This window comes from Jaculus jaculus, chromosome 14, assembly GCF_020740685.1.
Source record: "Jaculus jaculus isolate mJacJac1 chromosome 14, mJacJac1.mat.Y.cur, whole genome shotgun sequence".
Classification (NCBI taxonomy): Eukaryota; Metazoa; Chordata; class Mammalia; order Rodentia; family Dipodidae; genus Jaculus; species Jaculus jaculus.
Window position 1 is genome coordinate 3,758,915 of NC_059115.1, and position 15,925 is coordinate 3,774,839.

The 15,925-nt window shown below is 51.9% G+C and overlaps 1 protein-coding gene across 1 annotated transcript; it reads left to right on the top strand.

The window, feature by feature from the left end:
* Positions 1–418: 418 nt before the first annotated feature.
* Positions 419–15,457, top strand: Ceacam16 (CEA cell adhesion molecule 16, tectorial membrane component). Its single transcript, XM_045134193.1, has 7 exons — positions 419–443; positions 1,851–2,073; positions 6,137–6,546; positions 7,945–8,223; positions 10,923–11,201; positions 13,310–13,636; positions 15,438–15,457. Exons 1-7 carry the CDS (start codon positions 419–421, stop codon positions 15,446–15,448), a joined length of 1,554 nt encoding a protein of 517 aa, XP_044990128.1. The 3' UTR covers positions 15,449–15,457.
* The last annotated feature ends 468 nt before the right edge of the window (positions 15,458–15,925 follow it).

Genomic DNA, 15,925 nt, shown 5'->3' on the forward strand with positions numbered 1-15,925 from the left:
GGTGGTGCACACCTTTAATCTCAGCACTTGAGAGGCAGAGATAGGATCACCATAAATTCGAGGCCACCCCGAGACTACATAGTTAATTCCAGGTCAGCCTGGGCTAGAGCGAGATCCTACTTCAAAAAACCAAAACAAAATAAAATAAAGTAAAAGTAAAAGAAATTAGAGGGCCTGGAGAGATGGCTTAGCGGTTAAGCACTTGCCTGTGAAGTCTAAGGACCCCGGTTCAAGGCTCAATTCCCTTAAGACCCATGGACGTCAGGTGAACAAGGTGGCGCATGCATCTGGAGTTTGTTTGCTGTAGGCCCTGGTACACTCATTCTATATCTCTCTCTGCCCCTTTCCCTCTCTGTCTGTTGCTCTCAAATAAATAAATAAAAAGAAAAAGAAATTAGAAAATAAGTCTGAGCTGGACATGGTGGCACCCATCCACATCCCGAGTATAGCATGGGATGAAGGAGAACACTGAGAGAGGAGGGTCCTAAGTGTGAGGTCAGCCTCTGCCGCCTGTCAAACGGAGTGAATTTTAGGCCTTCCTGGACTATGTAGCAAGACCCAGTGCCAAGGAGGAAAGATGGACTGGGGAGATGGTTCAGTGGTTAAAGTCGCTTACTTACAAAGCCTGTTGGCCCAGGTCAGTTCCCCAGGACCCATATAAAGCCAGGTGCACAAAGTGGTTTGCAGTGGCAAGAGGTCTTGGTGTGCCCATTCTCTCTCTCTCTCCTTGCAAATAAGAAAGAAAAATGAAAAGGAAAAGGAAGGAAGGAAAGGAGGGAAGGAAAGAGAGAGGGAAGAAAGGAAGGGAGGAAGGAAGGGAGAGAGAGAGGGGAGGAAGGGAAGGAGAGAGGGGGAGAGAGGAGAGAGGGAAGAAAGGGAAGGAGGGAGGGAAGGAAGTAAGGAAGGGAGGGAGGGAGAGAGAGGGAAGGAAAGAAGGCAGTTGAACATGGCTGTTCATACCTGTCATCCCAGCACAGGGAAAGTGGAGACAGAAGGACCCGATGGTTACGGCCATTTTTAGATGCTAAGGAAGTTTAAGACCCTGTCTCAAAATTATCAATGAGAAAAGAGAGGAGAGAGAAAAGGAGAGAAAGCATGGGGCCTAACTCCCTCTCCTTGCAGCCACTTGGATGCATCAAAGTCAATATCTTGGTCCTTCGGTTTTCCTTTTTTTCTTGCTTCTTTTTTGTTTTTGAGAACTAGGGTCTTAGTTAGCACAGGCTGACTTCTTGCTTGCTATGTAGCCGAGTTGAGCCTTGAACCCCTGATCCTCCTGCATCCACCTCAGAGATAAATGAGGATTTATATTTTTAAGTTTTTTTTAAATTTTATTTATTTATTTGCAAGCAGAGAGAAGAAAGACACAAAGAGAGAGAACTGAAGCGCCAGGGCCTCTAACTGCTGCAAATGAACTCCAGATGCGTGCGCCCCCTTATGCAGCTGGCTTATGTTGGTCCTGGGGAATCGAACCTGGGTCATTTGGCTTTGCAGGCAAACGCCTTAACCTCTAAACCATCTCTCCAGCTGTAAATGAGGATTTAAAAGTGCCTAGCTCCCAGGATCATTTTGACAACCACTGAGAGGGACCCCATCACCTGCAGAGCTAAGGCTGGCTTGCTCCTCAGTGACCCCCGGGCACGTAGCAGAAAGGCCTTGGGCCTTAATGGTCAGTACAGGCTGCCCTAAAATCTTCCCTTGTATCTCCTCCCCACTGCCTGGTGACCTGGTTCTCCTCCCAGTACCAAATCTGGGCCTTTGGCACCTAGTGGGTTAGGCAGCTGCCCCAGGAGGCCTGGCCGGGTCATGGCCTCTGGCTGGTACCTGCCACACCCATCTTGGTGCCCAAACAGGGCCCCAGATCCCTAGTGACTCGATCCCTCCAAATTCCGGTGATCTGCCCCCGTTCCAAACCACCTGGCCCTCCCAAGCCCAGTGGCAGAAGGAGCCAAGCCCTAACCAAGAAACACCTCCGACCACCACAACCCATCGCTACCACCGGCTCCGAGGCTGGCCTGGGGGGAAAGATGGCCTTGGCCTGCTGCTGCTGCTGCTGCTGCTGGCTCCTCCTCAGTGGTGAGCGAGGAGGGCTTCTTCCCCCACCCCCAGGGGGTCCCTCAGCACCCCCAAGGGCTTCAGGGTGGGGAGAGGACCCCAGCTGGGAGAGGGGAGATGTGAGGAAATCCGGTCTGTTGGATAGGGGGAAGTCACCGTCCCAACGCAGCAGTTTGCTTTCCTAAAGGGCATCAGCCTAGGGCAAGCTGGGGAATAGCCTCACAGAGGGGTGTCGTAGGGAGACAGGCCACGGCTCCCCTTTGTTCATGTGGCAACCTTGTGGGACTATGGGACTCCCGACTACCACACCTACTAGACTTTTTTGTGTGGTTTGGTTTATTTCTGAGGTAGGGTCTCACTCTGGCCCAGGCTGACCTGGAATTTACTATGTAGTCTCAGGGTGACCTCGAACTCACAGTGATCCTCCTGCCTCTGCCTCCTGAGTGCTGGGATTAAAGGTGTGCACCACCATGCCCAGCATTACACTTTTTTTTTTTTACTAGACTCTTTGTTAAAATATGTGTATATGTGTGTGTATATATATATATATTTTTTTAATGTATGTTGGACATGGTGGTACACACCTTTAGTCCCTGTACTCTGGAGGCAGAGGTAGGAAGATCACTCTGAATTCGAGGCCACCCTGACACTACAAAGTGAATTCCAAGTCAGCCCAGGCTAGAGAGAGACCAGACCCTACCTGAAAAAAAAAATATTTTTTTTTTAAATATTTTACTTGTAAGGAGAGAGAGAGAGAGAATAGATACATTAGGGCTTCAAGCCACTGCAAATAACCTCTATGCTCATGAAACACTTTGTGCACCTGGTTTTACATGGATACTGGGGAATCGAACCTGGGTCATCAGGCTTTGCAAGCAAACACCTTTAACCACTAAGCTGTGTCTCCAGCCCTAAATCTTTTATTTTATTTTATTTCCGAAGTAAGGTCTCTCTCTGGCCCAGGCTGATCTGGAATTAACTGTGTAGTTTCAGGTTGGCCTTGAATTCACAGGGATCCTCCTGTCTCTGTCTCCTGAGTGCTGGGATTAAAAACTTAAGCCACCACACCTGGCTCTTTTTTTAGTATTGTTATTGTGGGGGAAGGAGCTGGTAAAGGGTCTCATGTAGCCCAGCCTGACCTTGAATTCCCTGGAGAGCAGATGATAACCTTGAACTCCTGGTGTTCCTGCTTCTGCCTCCTGAGTGTTGGGATTACGGGGGTGCACCATTACCCCCTGTTTAGGTGGCCCTAGGGATTGAAATATGCATTCATGAATTGATTGAAACATGAATTCATGCATGCCAAGCAAGAGCTCTACCAACCGAGCTATGCCAGGTATGGTGGCGCACGCCTCTAATCCCAGCACTTGGGAGGCAGAGGCAGGAGGTTCACTGTGAGTTCAAGGCTACCCTAATATGATATAGTGAATTCCAGGTCAGCCTAGACTAGAGTGACACCTACCTTTAAAAAAAGAGTGGCAGAGCTATGTGTTAGATCCGGAGTCCCTCACCCCAACCACGTTCCTCCAACCTGGAAAAGACTGGATGCCAGAGAGGAGCTGGAAGTCTGTGTCATTCAAGGAATACCAGGAGAGCCAACACAGTGTTGCCCAGCTCTGTGGGCTTGGGCCTTATCTGCTCGCTGAGAAGAAATGAGCAGAGGGGTGTTCCGGAGGTGGCTCAGAAGGTGGAGCGCTGGCCTTGCATGTATATAAAACGCTGGATTCCATCCTCAGCATTGCTTAAACTGGGTGTGGTGGTACGCTTCTAACCCCAGCACTCTAGAGGCAGAGGTAGGAGGATCGCCATGTGTTTAAGGTCAGCATGATAGCACATAGTGAATTCCAGGTCAGCCTAAATTAGAGTGAGACCCTGCCTCGAAAAAAAAAAGAAAGAAAGAAAAGAAAAATTGGGCTGGAGAGATTGCTAGTAGTTATAGGCACTTGCTTGCAAAGCCTGCCACCTCGGGTCTGACTCCCCAGCCCTTATGGAAAGCCAGATGCACAGAGTGGTAAATGAATCTGGAGTTCGTGGCAAGAGGTTCTGGCGCTGTCTGTCTCTGCTTGCAAATAAGTAAAAATATCTTTAAAGGGCTGGAGAGATGGCTCAGCAGCTAAGCTGCTTGCCTGCAAAGCAGAAGGACAAGACTCAATTCCCCAGGACCCACATAAAGCCAGATGCACAAGGTGGCACATGCAGCTGGAGTTGGCTTGCAGTGGCTACAGGCCCTGGCCCAGCCATTCTCTCTCTCTATATATATATATCTGCCTCTTTTGCTCTCTCAAACACATACATAAAATTATGAAAAAATATACTTTTAGAAAAAGCCGGGCATTGTGGCACTCGCCTTTAATTTCAGCACTCGGGAGGCAGAGGTAGGAGGATCGCCGTGAGGTCAAGGCCAGCAGGAGATGACATAGTGAATTCCAGGCTAGCCTGGGGATAGAATGAGACTTTACCTCAAAACAAAAAAAAAGAAAGAAAGAAAAAAAGAAAGAAAGAAAGAAAGAGAGGGCTAGAGAGATGGCTTAGTGGTTATGGTGTTTGCCTGCAAAGCCAAAGGACCCAAGTTCAATTCCCCAGTACCCACATAAGCCAGATGCACAAGGGAGCCCATGTGTCTGGAGTTTGTTTCCAGTGGCTGTGGGTCCTAACGTGCCCATTCTCTCTATCTGTCTATCTTCTCTCTATCTCTCTGCTTGCAAATAAATAAATAATTTTTTAGAAAAAGAAAAAAACAAGGAGAAAAAGGAAAAGACGAAAGAGAAAGGAAGAAAGAGATGGGGTGAATTCCGCACGCCCCTGCTTTCTGCCCAGGGAGCTCTCACACACCCAGAGGGAGAGCCCTGGCCAGGACGCAGCCGGGCGCTGACATTAACCGGCGGTCACAGAGTGAGTTGGCTACCAGAGCAGAGCGGGAGCGTCGGAATCTCTGGGAGCTTCATTCTGGTGTTTGCCGCGGGGCAGCAACCCCCTGGGTCCATACTTCTCCACTGAGCACTTGCTGTAAACCAGCTGCATGCAAGGGCACCAGGCCCATCGCGGGCAGGACCCATCCAGTGCAATTGCACAGCGCACCCTGAGAGAGTGGAGGTGCATGGAGAAAGAGGTTGGTCCCTCAACACCCCACAGACAGGCGGGCCCCAGAAAAGACTAGGTGACCAAAGTTGGCATGATGGCACACGCCTGTTATCCCGGCAAACCAGAGGCTGAGGCAAGAGGATCATGACTTCCCGAGCAGCCTGAGGTACTTACTGAGAACCAGTCTCAATTCCTCCCAAAATGAAAATTAAGTGACTAAGAGGTTGAGGATCCTAGGATTACAGGTTCAAATCCTGGCTTTACAGGCTGAGGTTAGGGGTCAGTAGTCCAGCTCTTGCATACCATCCAGCAGTGAGGGGCTGGGGGCGTGGCTCAGAGGTACAGCACTTGTCTAGAGCCCACAGTGAGGGGCTGGGGGCGTGGCTCAGAGGTAGAGCACTTGTCTAGATCCACAGTGAGGGGCTGGGGGCGTGGCTCAGAGGTAGAGCACTTGTCTAGATCCACAGTGAGGGGCTGGGGGCGTGGCTCAGAGGTAGAGCACTTGTCTAGATCCACAGTGAGGGGCTGGGGGCGTGGCTCAGAGGTAGAGCACTTGTCTAGATCCACAGTGAGGGGCTGGGGGCGTGGCTCAGAGGTAGAGCACTTGTCTAGGTCCACAGTGAGGGGCTGGGGGCGTGGCTCAGAGGTAGAGCACTTGTCTAGGTCCACAGTGAGGGGCTGGGGCGTGGCTCAGAGGTAGAGCACTTGTCTAGAGCCCACAGTGAGGGGCTGGGGGCGTGGCTCAGAGGTAGAGCACTTGTCTAGAATCCACAGTGAGGGGCTGGGGGCGTGGCTCAGAGGTAGAGCACTTGTCTAGAGTCCACAGTGAGGGGCTGGGGCGTGGCTCAGAGATCGGGTGCCTGCCTGCCAGGCATGAGGTCTTAAGTTCCATCTCCAGATCTGGGACATTAGAAAAGACCTAGGCGATCTTTGCCTACACTTGTGTACTTTGATGGACTCAGTATGGGATTTCCTCTCCAAGCCTGTCAACAATTCTGTCCAGTGAGGGAACAGCTGGAGCATGCCCCTGTCCAACAACCTACTCTCCTCTCTCTCTCTCTCTCTCAGCCTGGATCCTGAGCACAGCTGCCGAGATCTCCATCACCCCTGAGCCTGCCCAGCCAGGCGAGGGAGACAACGTGACCCTGGTCGTCCGTGGGCTCCCAGGGGAACTGCTCGCCTACAACTGGTACGCAGGGCCCACGCTTAGCCTGACCTTCCTAGTGTCCAGCTACATCGTCAGCACAGGCGACGAGACCCCTGGCCCAGCGCACACAGGGCGGGAGGCCGTGCGTCCGGATGCCAGCCTGGACATCCAGGGGGTTCTGCTCCAGCACGCGGGCACCTACATCCTGCAGACCCTCAACAGGCAATTTCAGACGGAGGTGGGCTACGGACATATGCAGGTCTATGGTGAGACCCTCCTCTGTCTCTGTCCCCCACCCTCACCACACACACACACGTGCACACGTGCACATGCACACACAGCGTGCACACACACACACGCATACACGCACACATGCACACACACCACACACACACACACACACACATGCACGCACGCACTGTCTGGGACTCCTCCCCTCTTCCAGATCCCTGTTTTAAGAAAAACAAGGGGCTGAAGAGATGGCTCAGCAGTTAAGGCACGAAAGCCTAACGGACCCAGGTTCAATTCCCCAGTAGGCACATAAAGCCAGATGTGCAAATTGGCACATGCATCTGGGGTTCTTTTGCAGTGCCCGGAGACACTGGTGCACCCATTCTTTCTCTCTCTGTCTCTCTTCTCAATCTTTCTCTCTCTCTCTCTCTGCTTGCAAATAAATAAATAATAAAAGTTTTTAAAAATATCTGCTAGGGGGTTGTAGAGATGGCTTCGCGTTTAAGGTACTTGCCTGCAAAGCCAAAGGATCCAAGTTCGACTCCCCAGGACCCACATAAGCCAGATGCACAAGGTGGCACATGCATCTGGAGTTCGTTTGCAGTGGCTGGAGGACCTAGCACACCCATTCTCTCTCCCTCTTCCTCTCAAATAAATAAATAAAATATCTTTAAAATACATATATTTATTTATTTATTTAAAAAAAGAAAGAGGGCTGGAGAGATGGCTTAGCAGTAAAGGTGCATGCCTGCAAAGCTTAAGGACCGATTCTTCAGGTCCCAAGTAAGACGCATGGTGGCGCATGCATCCGGAGTTCGTTTGCAGTGGCTACAGGCCCTGGTGCGCCCATTCTCACTTTCTCTCTGTGTGTCTCTCTCTCCCTCTCTTTCTCTGTCTCTGATTTAAAAAAAAAAAAATCTTTAAAACTAAATAAAAAAAGAAAGAAAGAAACTCAAAAGTGAAAATTTTAAATCAGGAGAGAAAGGGCTGGGGATGGCTTAGCAGTTACGGTGTTTGCCTGCAAAGCCAAAGGACCCAAGTTTGATTCCCCAGGACCCACGTTAGCCAGATGCACAAGGAGTTGCACGCGTCTGGAGTTCATTTGCAGTGGCTGGAGGCCCTGGTGCGCCAGTTATCTCTCTGTCTCCCTCTCTCTCTCTCAAATAAATAAATAATAAAATATTTACAGAGCTAAATCAGGAGAGAGGAAAAAATTAAAAACAAACTCACGCCTAAAATAACACTAAACTGCTCACCTCCTCTGTCATGGCTTCCAGGATTCTATGTGCATCCTTAACCCATTTTTTTGTCCCTCCAGCCTGCGGGGGGCGGGGGGGGGGTGGATACAGAGACGCTGCCACAATAGGGTGGTGCCTCTAGCTTGGGGGACAAGAGGAGCCCGGGCCCTGCCCCTCTGTTTCTCACCCTCACAGAGATCCTGGCCCAGCCCACGGTGGTGGCCAATGACACTGCGCTAGTGGAACGTCGGGACACCCTGCGTCTGATGTGTCTCAGCCCTGGGGCCGCTGCCGAGGTCCGCTGGTTCTTCAACGGTGATTCCCTGCCAGTGGCTGTCCGCCTCGGCCTGTCCCCCGACGGCCGGGTGCTGACCAGGCACGGGGTCCGGAGGGAGGAGGCTGGAGCCTACCAGTGTGAGGTGTCCAACCCGGTCAGCGTTAGCCGCAGTGAACCCCTGAACCTGACAGTGTACTGTGAGTCCTCCTGTACCCCCGTGCACACGTGCTCATCTATCTGTCTGCCTATCTATCTATCTATCTATCTATCTATCTATCTATCTATCTATCTATCTCACAGATGAGGTAATTGATACCAAGGGAGAGAATCCAGGGCTGGAGAGATGGCTCAACAGTTAAGGCAGGTTTGATTCCCCAGGACCCTTGTCAGCCAGATGCACAAGGGGGCGCATGCATCTGGAGTTTGTTTGAAGTAGCTGGAGGTCCTGGCACACCAGTTCTCTCTTTCTCTCTCCTCTCTCTCTCTCCCTTTCTCCTTCTTTCCCTGTCTGTCTCTCTCAAATAAAAATTTAAAAATTTTCAAAAAGAGAGAGATCAAGGTCGCACGCAAGTCAGCGGGAAGGCTGGGGTTATGAACCAGGGTCCCTCTTCAGATACACTTGACCTGTCTCCTAATAAAATGTAGAGCTCCACCTTGTGTAGTGGCCCACTTTTAATCCCAGTGCTCGGGAGGCAGAGGTAGAGGTAGGAGGATCACCATGAGTTCAAGGCCACCCTGAGACTACGTAGATAATTCCAGGTCATCCTGAGCTAAAACGAGACTCTACCTCAACAAGAAAAAAAAAAAAAAGCAGCAAACAATAAATACATAAATAAATAGAGAAAGAGAGAGGGCTCCATGGGATATGTTGGTATGCACCTTTAATCCAGCACTTGGGAGGCTGAGGTAGAAGATTCACTGTGAGTTCGAGGCCAGCCTGGGACTAGATAGTGAATTCAAGGTCAGCAGACCCTACCTTAAAAAAAAAAAAAAAGAAGAAGAAGAAGCCGGGCGTGGTGGTACACACCTTTAATCCCAGCACTTGGGAGGCAGAGGTAGTAGGATCGCTGTGAGTTGGAGACCAGCCTGAGATTACATCGTGCATTCCAGGTCAGCCTGGGCTAGAGTGACACCCTACCATGAAAACCCCTCCAAAAATAACAATGAGGTGGAGGCTGGGAAGTGGCTTAGCACTTAAACGAGCTTGCTTGCAAAACCTGCAAACCAGTACTCATGTAAGCCAAATACACAAGGTGGCTCATGCATCTGGAATTCACTTGCAGTGGCTGGAGGCTCTGGTACACCCATTCTCTCTCTCTCTCTCCACCTCTCTAATATAAATAAATCAATATGGTATAAAAAAATTAAGATGTACCAGGCTCGGTGGCATATGCCTTTAATCCCAGCACTTGGGAAGCAGAGGTAGGAGGAGCGAAGGTGAGTTCAAGGCCACCCTGAGACTTCATAGTGAATTCCAGGTCAGCCTGGACTAGAATGAGACCCTACCTAAAAACAAAAACAAAAAACCTCTGGCTCTCACGTGGGAACTTCTAGCTGTGGGTGAGTTTTTTTCCCTCTGCTGCCCAGGCGAAGCTGGGAGGGTCCCCTAACCCCTACTCATGGGCTGTTCATCCCCTCCAGCCCCCCACATGGCAGGAGCTCCTTGAACTTTCTCTTTTCTTTCCACACTTTTTCCCCCAGGCCTTCCACGTGGGATCTCTAGCCACGTGGGTGCCTTTTCTTGGCTCTTCTTCCCTCAATATATATAATAATTTTTTTTTTAAGCTGGGAAAATGGCTTAGTGGGTAAGACATTTGCCTGTAAAGCCTAAGGACCCAGGTTCCATTCCCCAGGACCCACGTTAGCCAGATGCACAAGGGGGTGCACGTGTCTGGAGTTCGTTTGCAGTGGCTGGAGGCCCTGGCGTGCCCATTCTCTCTTTCTCTCTGCCACTTCCTTCTCTCTCTCTCTCTCTCTCTCTCTCTCTCTCTCTCTCTCTCTCTCTCAAATAAATAAAGAAATAAAATATTTTTTTAAACCGGGCGTGGTGGCGCATGCCTTTAATCCCACCACTCAGGAGGCAGAGGTAGGAAGATCACTGTGAGTTAAAGGCCACCCTGGGACTATAGAGTGAATTTCAGGTCAGCCTGAGCTAAGTGAAACCCTACCTTGAAAAAAAAAAATGACCAGCTTAGGATCTAGAAAAATCTAGATGTCAGTCAGAAACCCTAAAAAGCATTAGCAGTCTTGATGCTTAGGCCCTTAAAATCTTCAGGTCTAAAATCTTAAGCACATATATTTCTAGAATCTCAGAGGTCTACTTCCTAGAAGCATCAACCTTGAAGCCCTAGAATTCTATTTTTCATTTTCATTTATTTGTTTATTTTGTTGTTTTTGTTTTTCGAGGTGGGGTCTCACTCTAGCCCAGGCTAACCTGGAATTCACTATGGAGTCTCAGGGTGGCCTTGAACTCACGGCGCTCCTCCTACCTCTGCCTCCCGAGTGCTGTGCCAGGCTTTGGTTTTTGTTTTACAGGCAAGGTCTTCCATGCAGCCCAAACTGGCCCTTGGAGCATGCTCAGGCTGGCCTCAAACTCTCCTGCCTTAGTTTCTCTCCCACACAAGTGCTGGGATGACAGACGTGCGTCAGGCTGAGTTCCATCCACACTTTTACGGAAGAGCAAAAATGAGATTGCCCAGCCAGAAAAAAAAAAAAAGAAGAAGAAAATGCAATTCCCCTGGGAGTCGGGATTCAGGAAAACTCAAGTTCTTTCTTTCTTCCACTGAGCAACGACAGCCCCCAGGGACTTAGTCTGATGGACAGAAGGCCTAGGGTGACTGCCTCTGTCCGCTCCCCTTCCCTCTACTGCCCCGTGTCTCTCCCTCCTGCCCCACAGTTGGCCCAGAACGTGTGGCCATCCTCCAAGATTCCACCACCCGCACGGGCTGCACCATCAGAGTCGACTTCAACACGTCCCTCACGCTGTGGTGTGTGTCGCGGTCCTGTCCTGAGCCAGAGTACGTATGGGCCTTCAACGGACGGGCCTTGAAAAACAGCCAGGATCACCTCAATATCAGCAACATGAGTGCCTCCCAGGAGGGCACATACACGTGTATTGCTAAGAACTCTAAGACCCTGCTGTCCGGCTCGGCCTCCGTGGTGGTCAAACTGTCCGGTGAGTCACCCCCCCAATCGGCCTGACGGCTGTCCACTCCTCAGGGGACACCCGGCTGGACTGTGATGATTAGATCACCATTTTTCTCAGGAGATAATTAGAAGTGGATTCCCAGCCCATTCATTGGCCAAGTGTGACAAACCAAACACACACACACACACACACACACACACACACACACACACAGTGAATCACTCCTTGAAGCATGAGAAATGAGAAATAGTCACGTGTCCTCCATTGTGGTATGGAAGAGTGGGACATGAGACGTGTGTCCAGGCATCCCTGGAGGGGGGGAGGGAGGGAGACAGAGAGAGAGAGAAAGAGCTGGAAAATCACAGCCAATTGTTGGTGGATGGAAACCAGCCAGAGTCATTGCTTTCCTGCCTCTGTCCTAAAATGTCCTTGAGGGGGTGAAGATAATGGAGACAGCTGAGGTTGCAAAGCCATTGGAGTCCCCAGGAGACATGGTTCATCCCCCAGGGGTGGTGGCTTTTTGAACATTAAGGTCTCGTTTTAAGCCGGGCACGGTGGCACACACCTATAATCCCAGCACTCTGGAGGTGGAGGCAGGAGGATCAGGAGTTCAAGATGAGAAAGTTCAAGGCCAGCCTGGGCTACATGAGACCCTGTCTCAAAACAAAACAAAACAAAAAAGCCTACTAATTCCACCTAGGTTTCTTCTCAAACAGCCATTGTCCCCTGGGGACAGTGGGAATCGTCCTTCTTCTTCCTTCCTCCCTCCCTCCTTCCCTCTGCTAACAGGCTGGGTCTCATCCAAAGGGGGGGGATGGAGCTTCTTCCTCCCAGAACAAGTTCAGCAGCCCCAGAGGTAAGTGAGCCTCCGGCCCCCATGCGCCCAGGGCCTTGACAAGCGAAGGGGTCGACCAGATGACCCTAGGGACTACCCTGAGCCCTGGCTATACCAGCCAATGCAGGGGCTACCCAAAGTACACAGGTATGTGCAGGGGAGTAGTGTAACATCCCCCAAGAGCCCCCTAAACAGCAAGCAGTCCTGGAGTGGGTGCCGGGAGAGAGACAGAGGAAAGAGGGACGTGGCTGGTCCCCATCTGGCGGGGGGAAACATACTGATGAGATGGTGGAGGCATGGTCTCAGTCTCTCTGCCCTCAGAGACACGGTCCTGGAGAAGGAAAAATGGGAGCTTCCAGTTCCAGAAATGAGGTGTGAGTCACTCACTGAGCTGCCAGTCAAAGAGGCTCAGCCTGGAGGAACTTCCATTCTGATAGGGCGACATGGTCTTGAGACTTTTTCTTTTTCCTTTTTTTGAAATTCCTAGTCTGATGGGGGAGGTGCAGTTTCCACTTTTGAGGTACTCCCAATCTGATGGGGGAGTGCAGGTGTTCCCCCCCCCCCAACTTTCTATGAATTTCTAATCTGATAGAGATGTTCCTTTCAACTTCTGGTGTCTATCGCTTGATTTAGAACGTTCCCACAAACTAACAGTTTGCAATTTCTCGACTTCATGGAGGAGACGAGGGGACACCTTGTAAGAAGCCTTAAACTGATGGACCATAGATGGTCTTCCCAACTTCCAAGGTCCCCAACTTGATTCTATAATTTCTCAGATCTGATGGAGGAGACAGTCCCCACCAAACAAAAAAAACATTATGGGGATTTTTTTAAATCTAATTATGGAGACATGGCTTCCTCCCTCTAAAATCTTTCAATCTGATGGGAGGGGTGTCACCCCCACATTCTGGGGTCTCTCGACATCATGAAAAAGACACAACTATCAAGTGGGGAAGGCATGACCCCTAGAATTTGGAGGTTTCCAATCTGATGGAGGAGACATGGCCTGACCCTCTAGGGTCACCCAGTTTTCACCTGAGACAATCCACACACGTTACCACTGGCTGGAAATTTCTAGACTGATAGGGACGACACATCCCTGGCAAGGATCATTAAGAACGAGAATCTGTATGATCATCCCACAAGTCTTCTGGGTCCGCTGTCTCTCTCCTCCCCAGTTCCACAGGGGGAGTGTCAACAGGCCAGAGGGGGAAGGGCCACTGATCAGCTGGCCATGGGCGGAAGGGGACATCATGTCCAGTGTTGTACCGGCTGACCTGGCCCATGGCTCTCTTTCCAGCGGCTGCGGTGGCCATGATGATTGTTCCGGTGCCAACTAAGCCGATGGAAGGCCAGGATGTGACCCTGACAGTCCAAGGCTACCCCAAGGACCTGCTGGTCTATGCCTGGTACCGTGGGCCTGCCTCAGAGCCCAACCGGCTGCTCAGCCAGCTGCCCTCCGGGAACTGGATCGCGGGCCCTGCGCACACAGGCCGGGAGGTGGGCTTTGCCAACTGCTCGCTGCTGGTGCAGAAGCTGAATCTCACCGACACCGGCCGCTACACACTCAAGACTGTCACGCTGCAGGGCAAGACGGACACCCTGGAGGTGGAGCTACAGGTGGCCCGTGAGTGAGCGAGGGAGGGCGGCGGGGGGGGCGTTGTTCTCAATGAGAACCTTGGCCTCCTCCATCTCTCCAAATGAGCTGGGGGGTATCTCCATGTCGGGCTCTTGCCTTTCCCTCTCAAATGATGACCCAGCCGGGCGTGGTGACACACACCTTTGATCCCTGCGCTCGGGAGGCAGAGGTAGGAGGATCTTCGTGAGTTCGAGGCCACCCTGAGACCATATAGTGAATTCCAGGTCAGCCTGGGCTAGAGCAAGACCCTACAGCAAAAAGAAAAAGAAAAGAAAAACCAAAAGCAATAATAATTACTATTTTTAAAAAATGATGACTTAGACCAGGCCGGCTCACTCATAGAAGAAGTGCCCCAGGCGGAAGAGAGCTTAGTGTGAGGGCGAGCGTCTCTTCTCCAGAAGGTGAGCGGGCCCTGAAACACGGGACACTGCCTCCCACCGCAGTGGGAAACCGGGTCGATAATGCGTTGTTAACATCACTCCCAGATTGAAGATATAGTACGAGGGTGAGCCAGTCCTTCCTGTTGAGGCTTAGAGGGCCTGGAAAGTACAGATCATGTTTCCTCCATCAGACTGGGGGCTCCCAAAGTCAGGGACCATGTCTCCTCCTTCAGACTGGGAGCTCCCAGAATGAAAGACCGTGTCTCCTCCATCAGACTGGGAGCTCCCAGAGTCAGGGACCATGTCTCCTCCATCAGACTGGGGGCTCCCAGAGTCAAGGATCATGTCTCCTCCATCAGCCTGGGAGCTCCCAGAGTCAGGGACCATGTCTCCTCCATCAGACTGGGAGTTCCCAGAGTCAGGGACCATGTCTCCTCCATCAGACGGGCAGCTCCCAGAATGAAAGAACATGTCTCCTCCATCAGACTGGGAGCTCTCAGAGTCAGGGACCATGTCTCCTCCATCAGACTGGGAGCTCCCAGAGTCAGGGACCATGTCTCCTCCATCAGACTGGGAGTTCCCAGAGTCAGGGACCATGTCTCCTCCATCAAACGGGCAGCTCCCAGAATGAAAGAACATGTCTCCTCCATCAGACTGGGAGCTCCCAGAGTCAGGGACCATGTCTCCTCCATCAGACTGGGAGCTCCCAGAGTCAGGGACCATGTCTCCTCCATCAGACTGGGAGCTCCCAGAGTCAGGGACCATGTCTCCTCCATCAAACAGGCAGCTCCCAGAATGAAAGAACATGTCTCCTCCATCAGACTGGGAGCTCCCAGAGTCAGGGACCATGTCTCCTCCATCAGACTGGGAGCTCCCAGAGTCAGGGACCATGTCTCCTCCATCAGACCGGGAGCTCTCAGAGATATGAGGGGTCATGTTAGTGAGGCAGGTCCATAACACAGGCGATTCCAAGACTCTGAGAGCAAGTTTATTTCCTGAGTCTGGAGGCTTGCCTCCCCCATCAGACTGGGTTGTTTCGGACGCTGTGTCCCTGAGGTAAGGATGATGTCCTGACAGTCAAACTGGCAGCTCCCAGGAGCAGGCCCCGGCCCCTGGCAGGCATCATGGTTGCTTGGACGTGTTCCAGGGCCAGGCGCCCGGCTCGCAACGTGCTCCCTCCAGGCCTGAGAACCCTTTTCACCTTGTCTCTCTTCTCACAGTCAAGCTCCCTCCCTCGCGCCAGGACCAAGGCTACCTTCCCGAACTTGACCGAGGCACAGGCTGAGCAGGGCGGGTGGGCCGGGGGGCGGGGCGGGGAGGCAGCAGAAGGGGTAGACGACGGGTCTGCACCCTCCGTCCTCTGGCTGATGCGTCCTCCAACACCCCCCCCGTCCCACCCTCCCACACAGCCCTGGCATAGCACCCCAACACGGCCACCCGAGACCAGGAGACAGAAGCGGCTACGTCTCCCCTCATCCGCCCAGAGCCCAGCAAAGCTCACCGGCTGTAAGGATTCAAGCTGCGGCCTCCATCTAGACCTAGAGCTGCCATAAACACCCTGATTAACGCACGTGTGTGTCGGCGTCTCTTTCCACCACCGCCAGCCCCTCTTGCTGCCCACCCACGAGGATACCCAGTCTGGGCATGGGTGGGGATGCTCAGATCGCAGTGTTCAAGGTGCTGGGTGGCAGGGCCTTGGTCTTTGCTCAGTCGCCTCAGGTCATGTCTGGGGTGAGGGGAAATCTTGCCCCTCAAGGATCCAAAGACCACCCCTCCATGGACGTCCACAGAAAAGAAGGCAGAGCTGTCTCCCATCCAAGGACTAACCAGACCCGATCCTGCTTAGCTTCAGAGGTCAGACCAGGTCAGGCACATTCAGGGTGGCATGGTGTAGCCC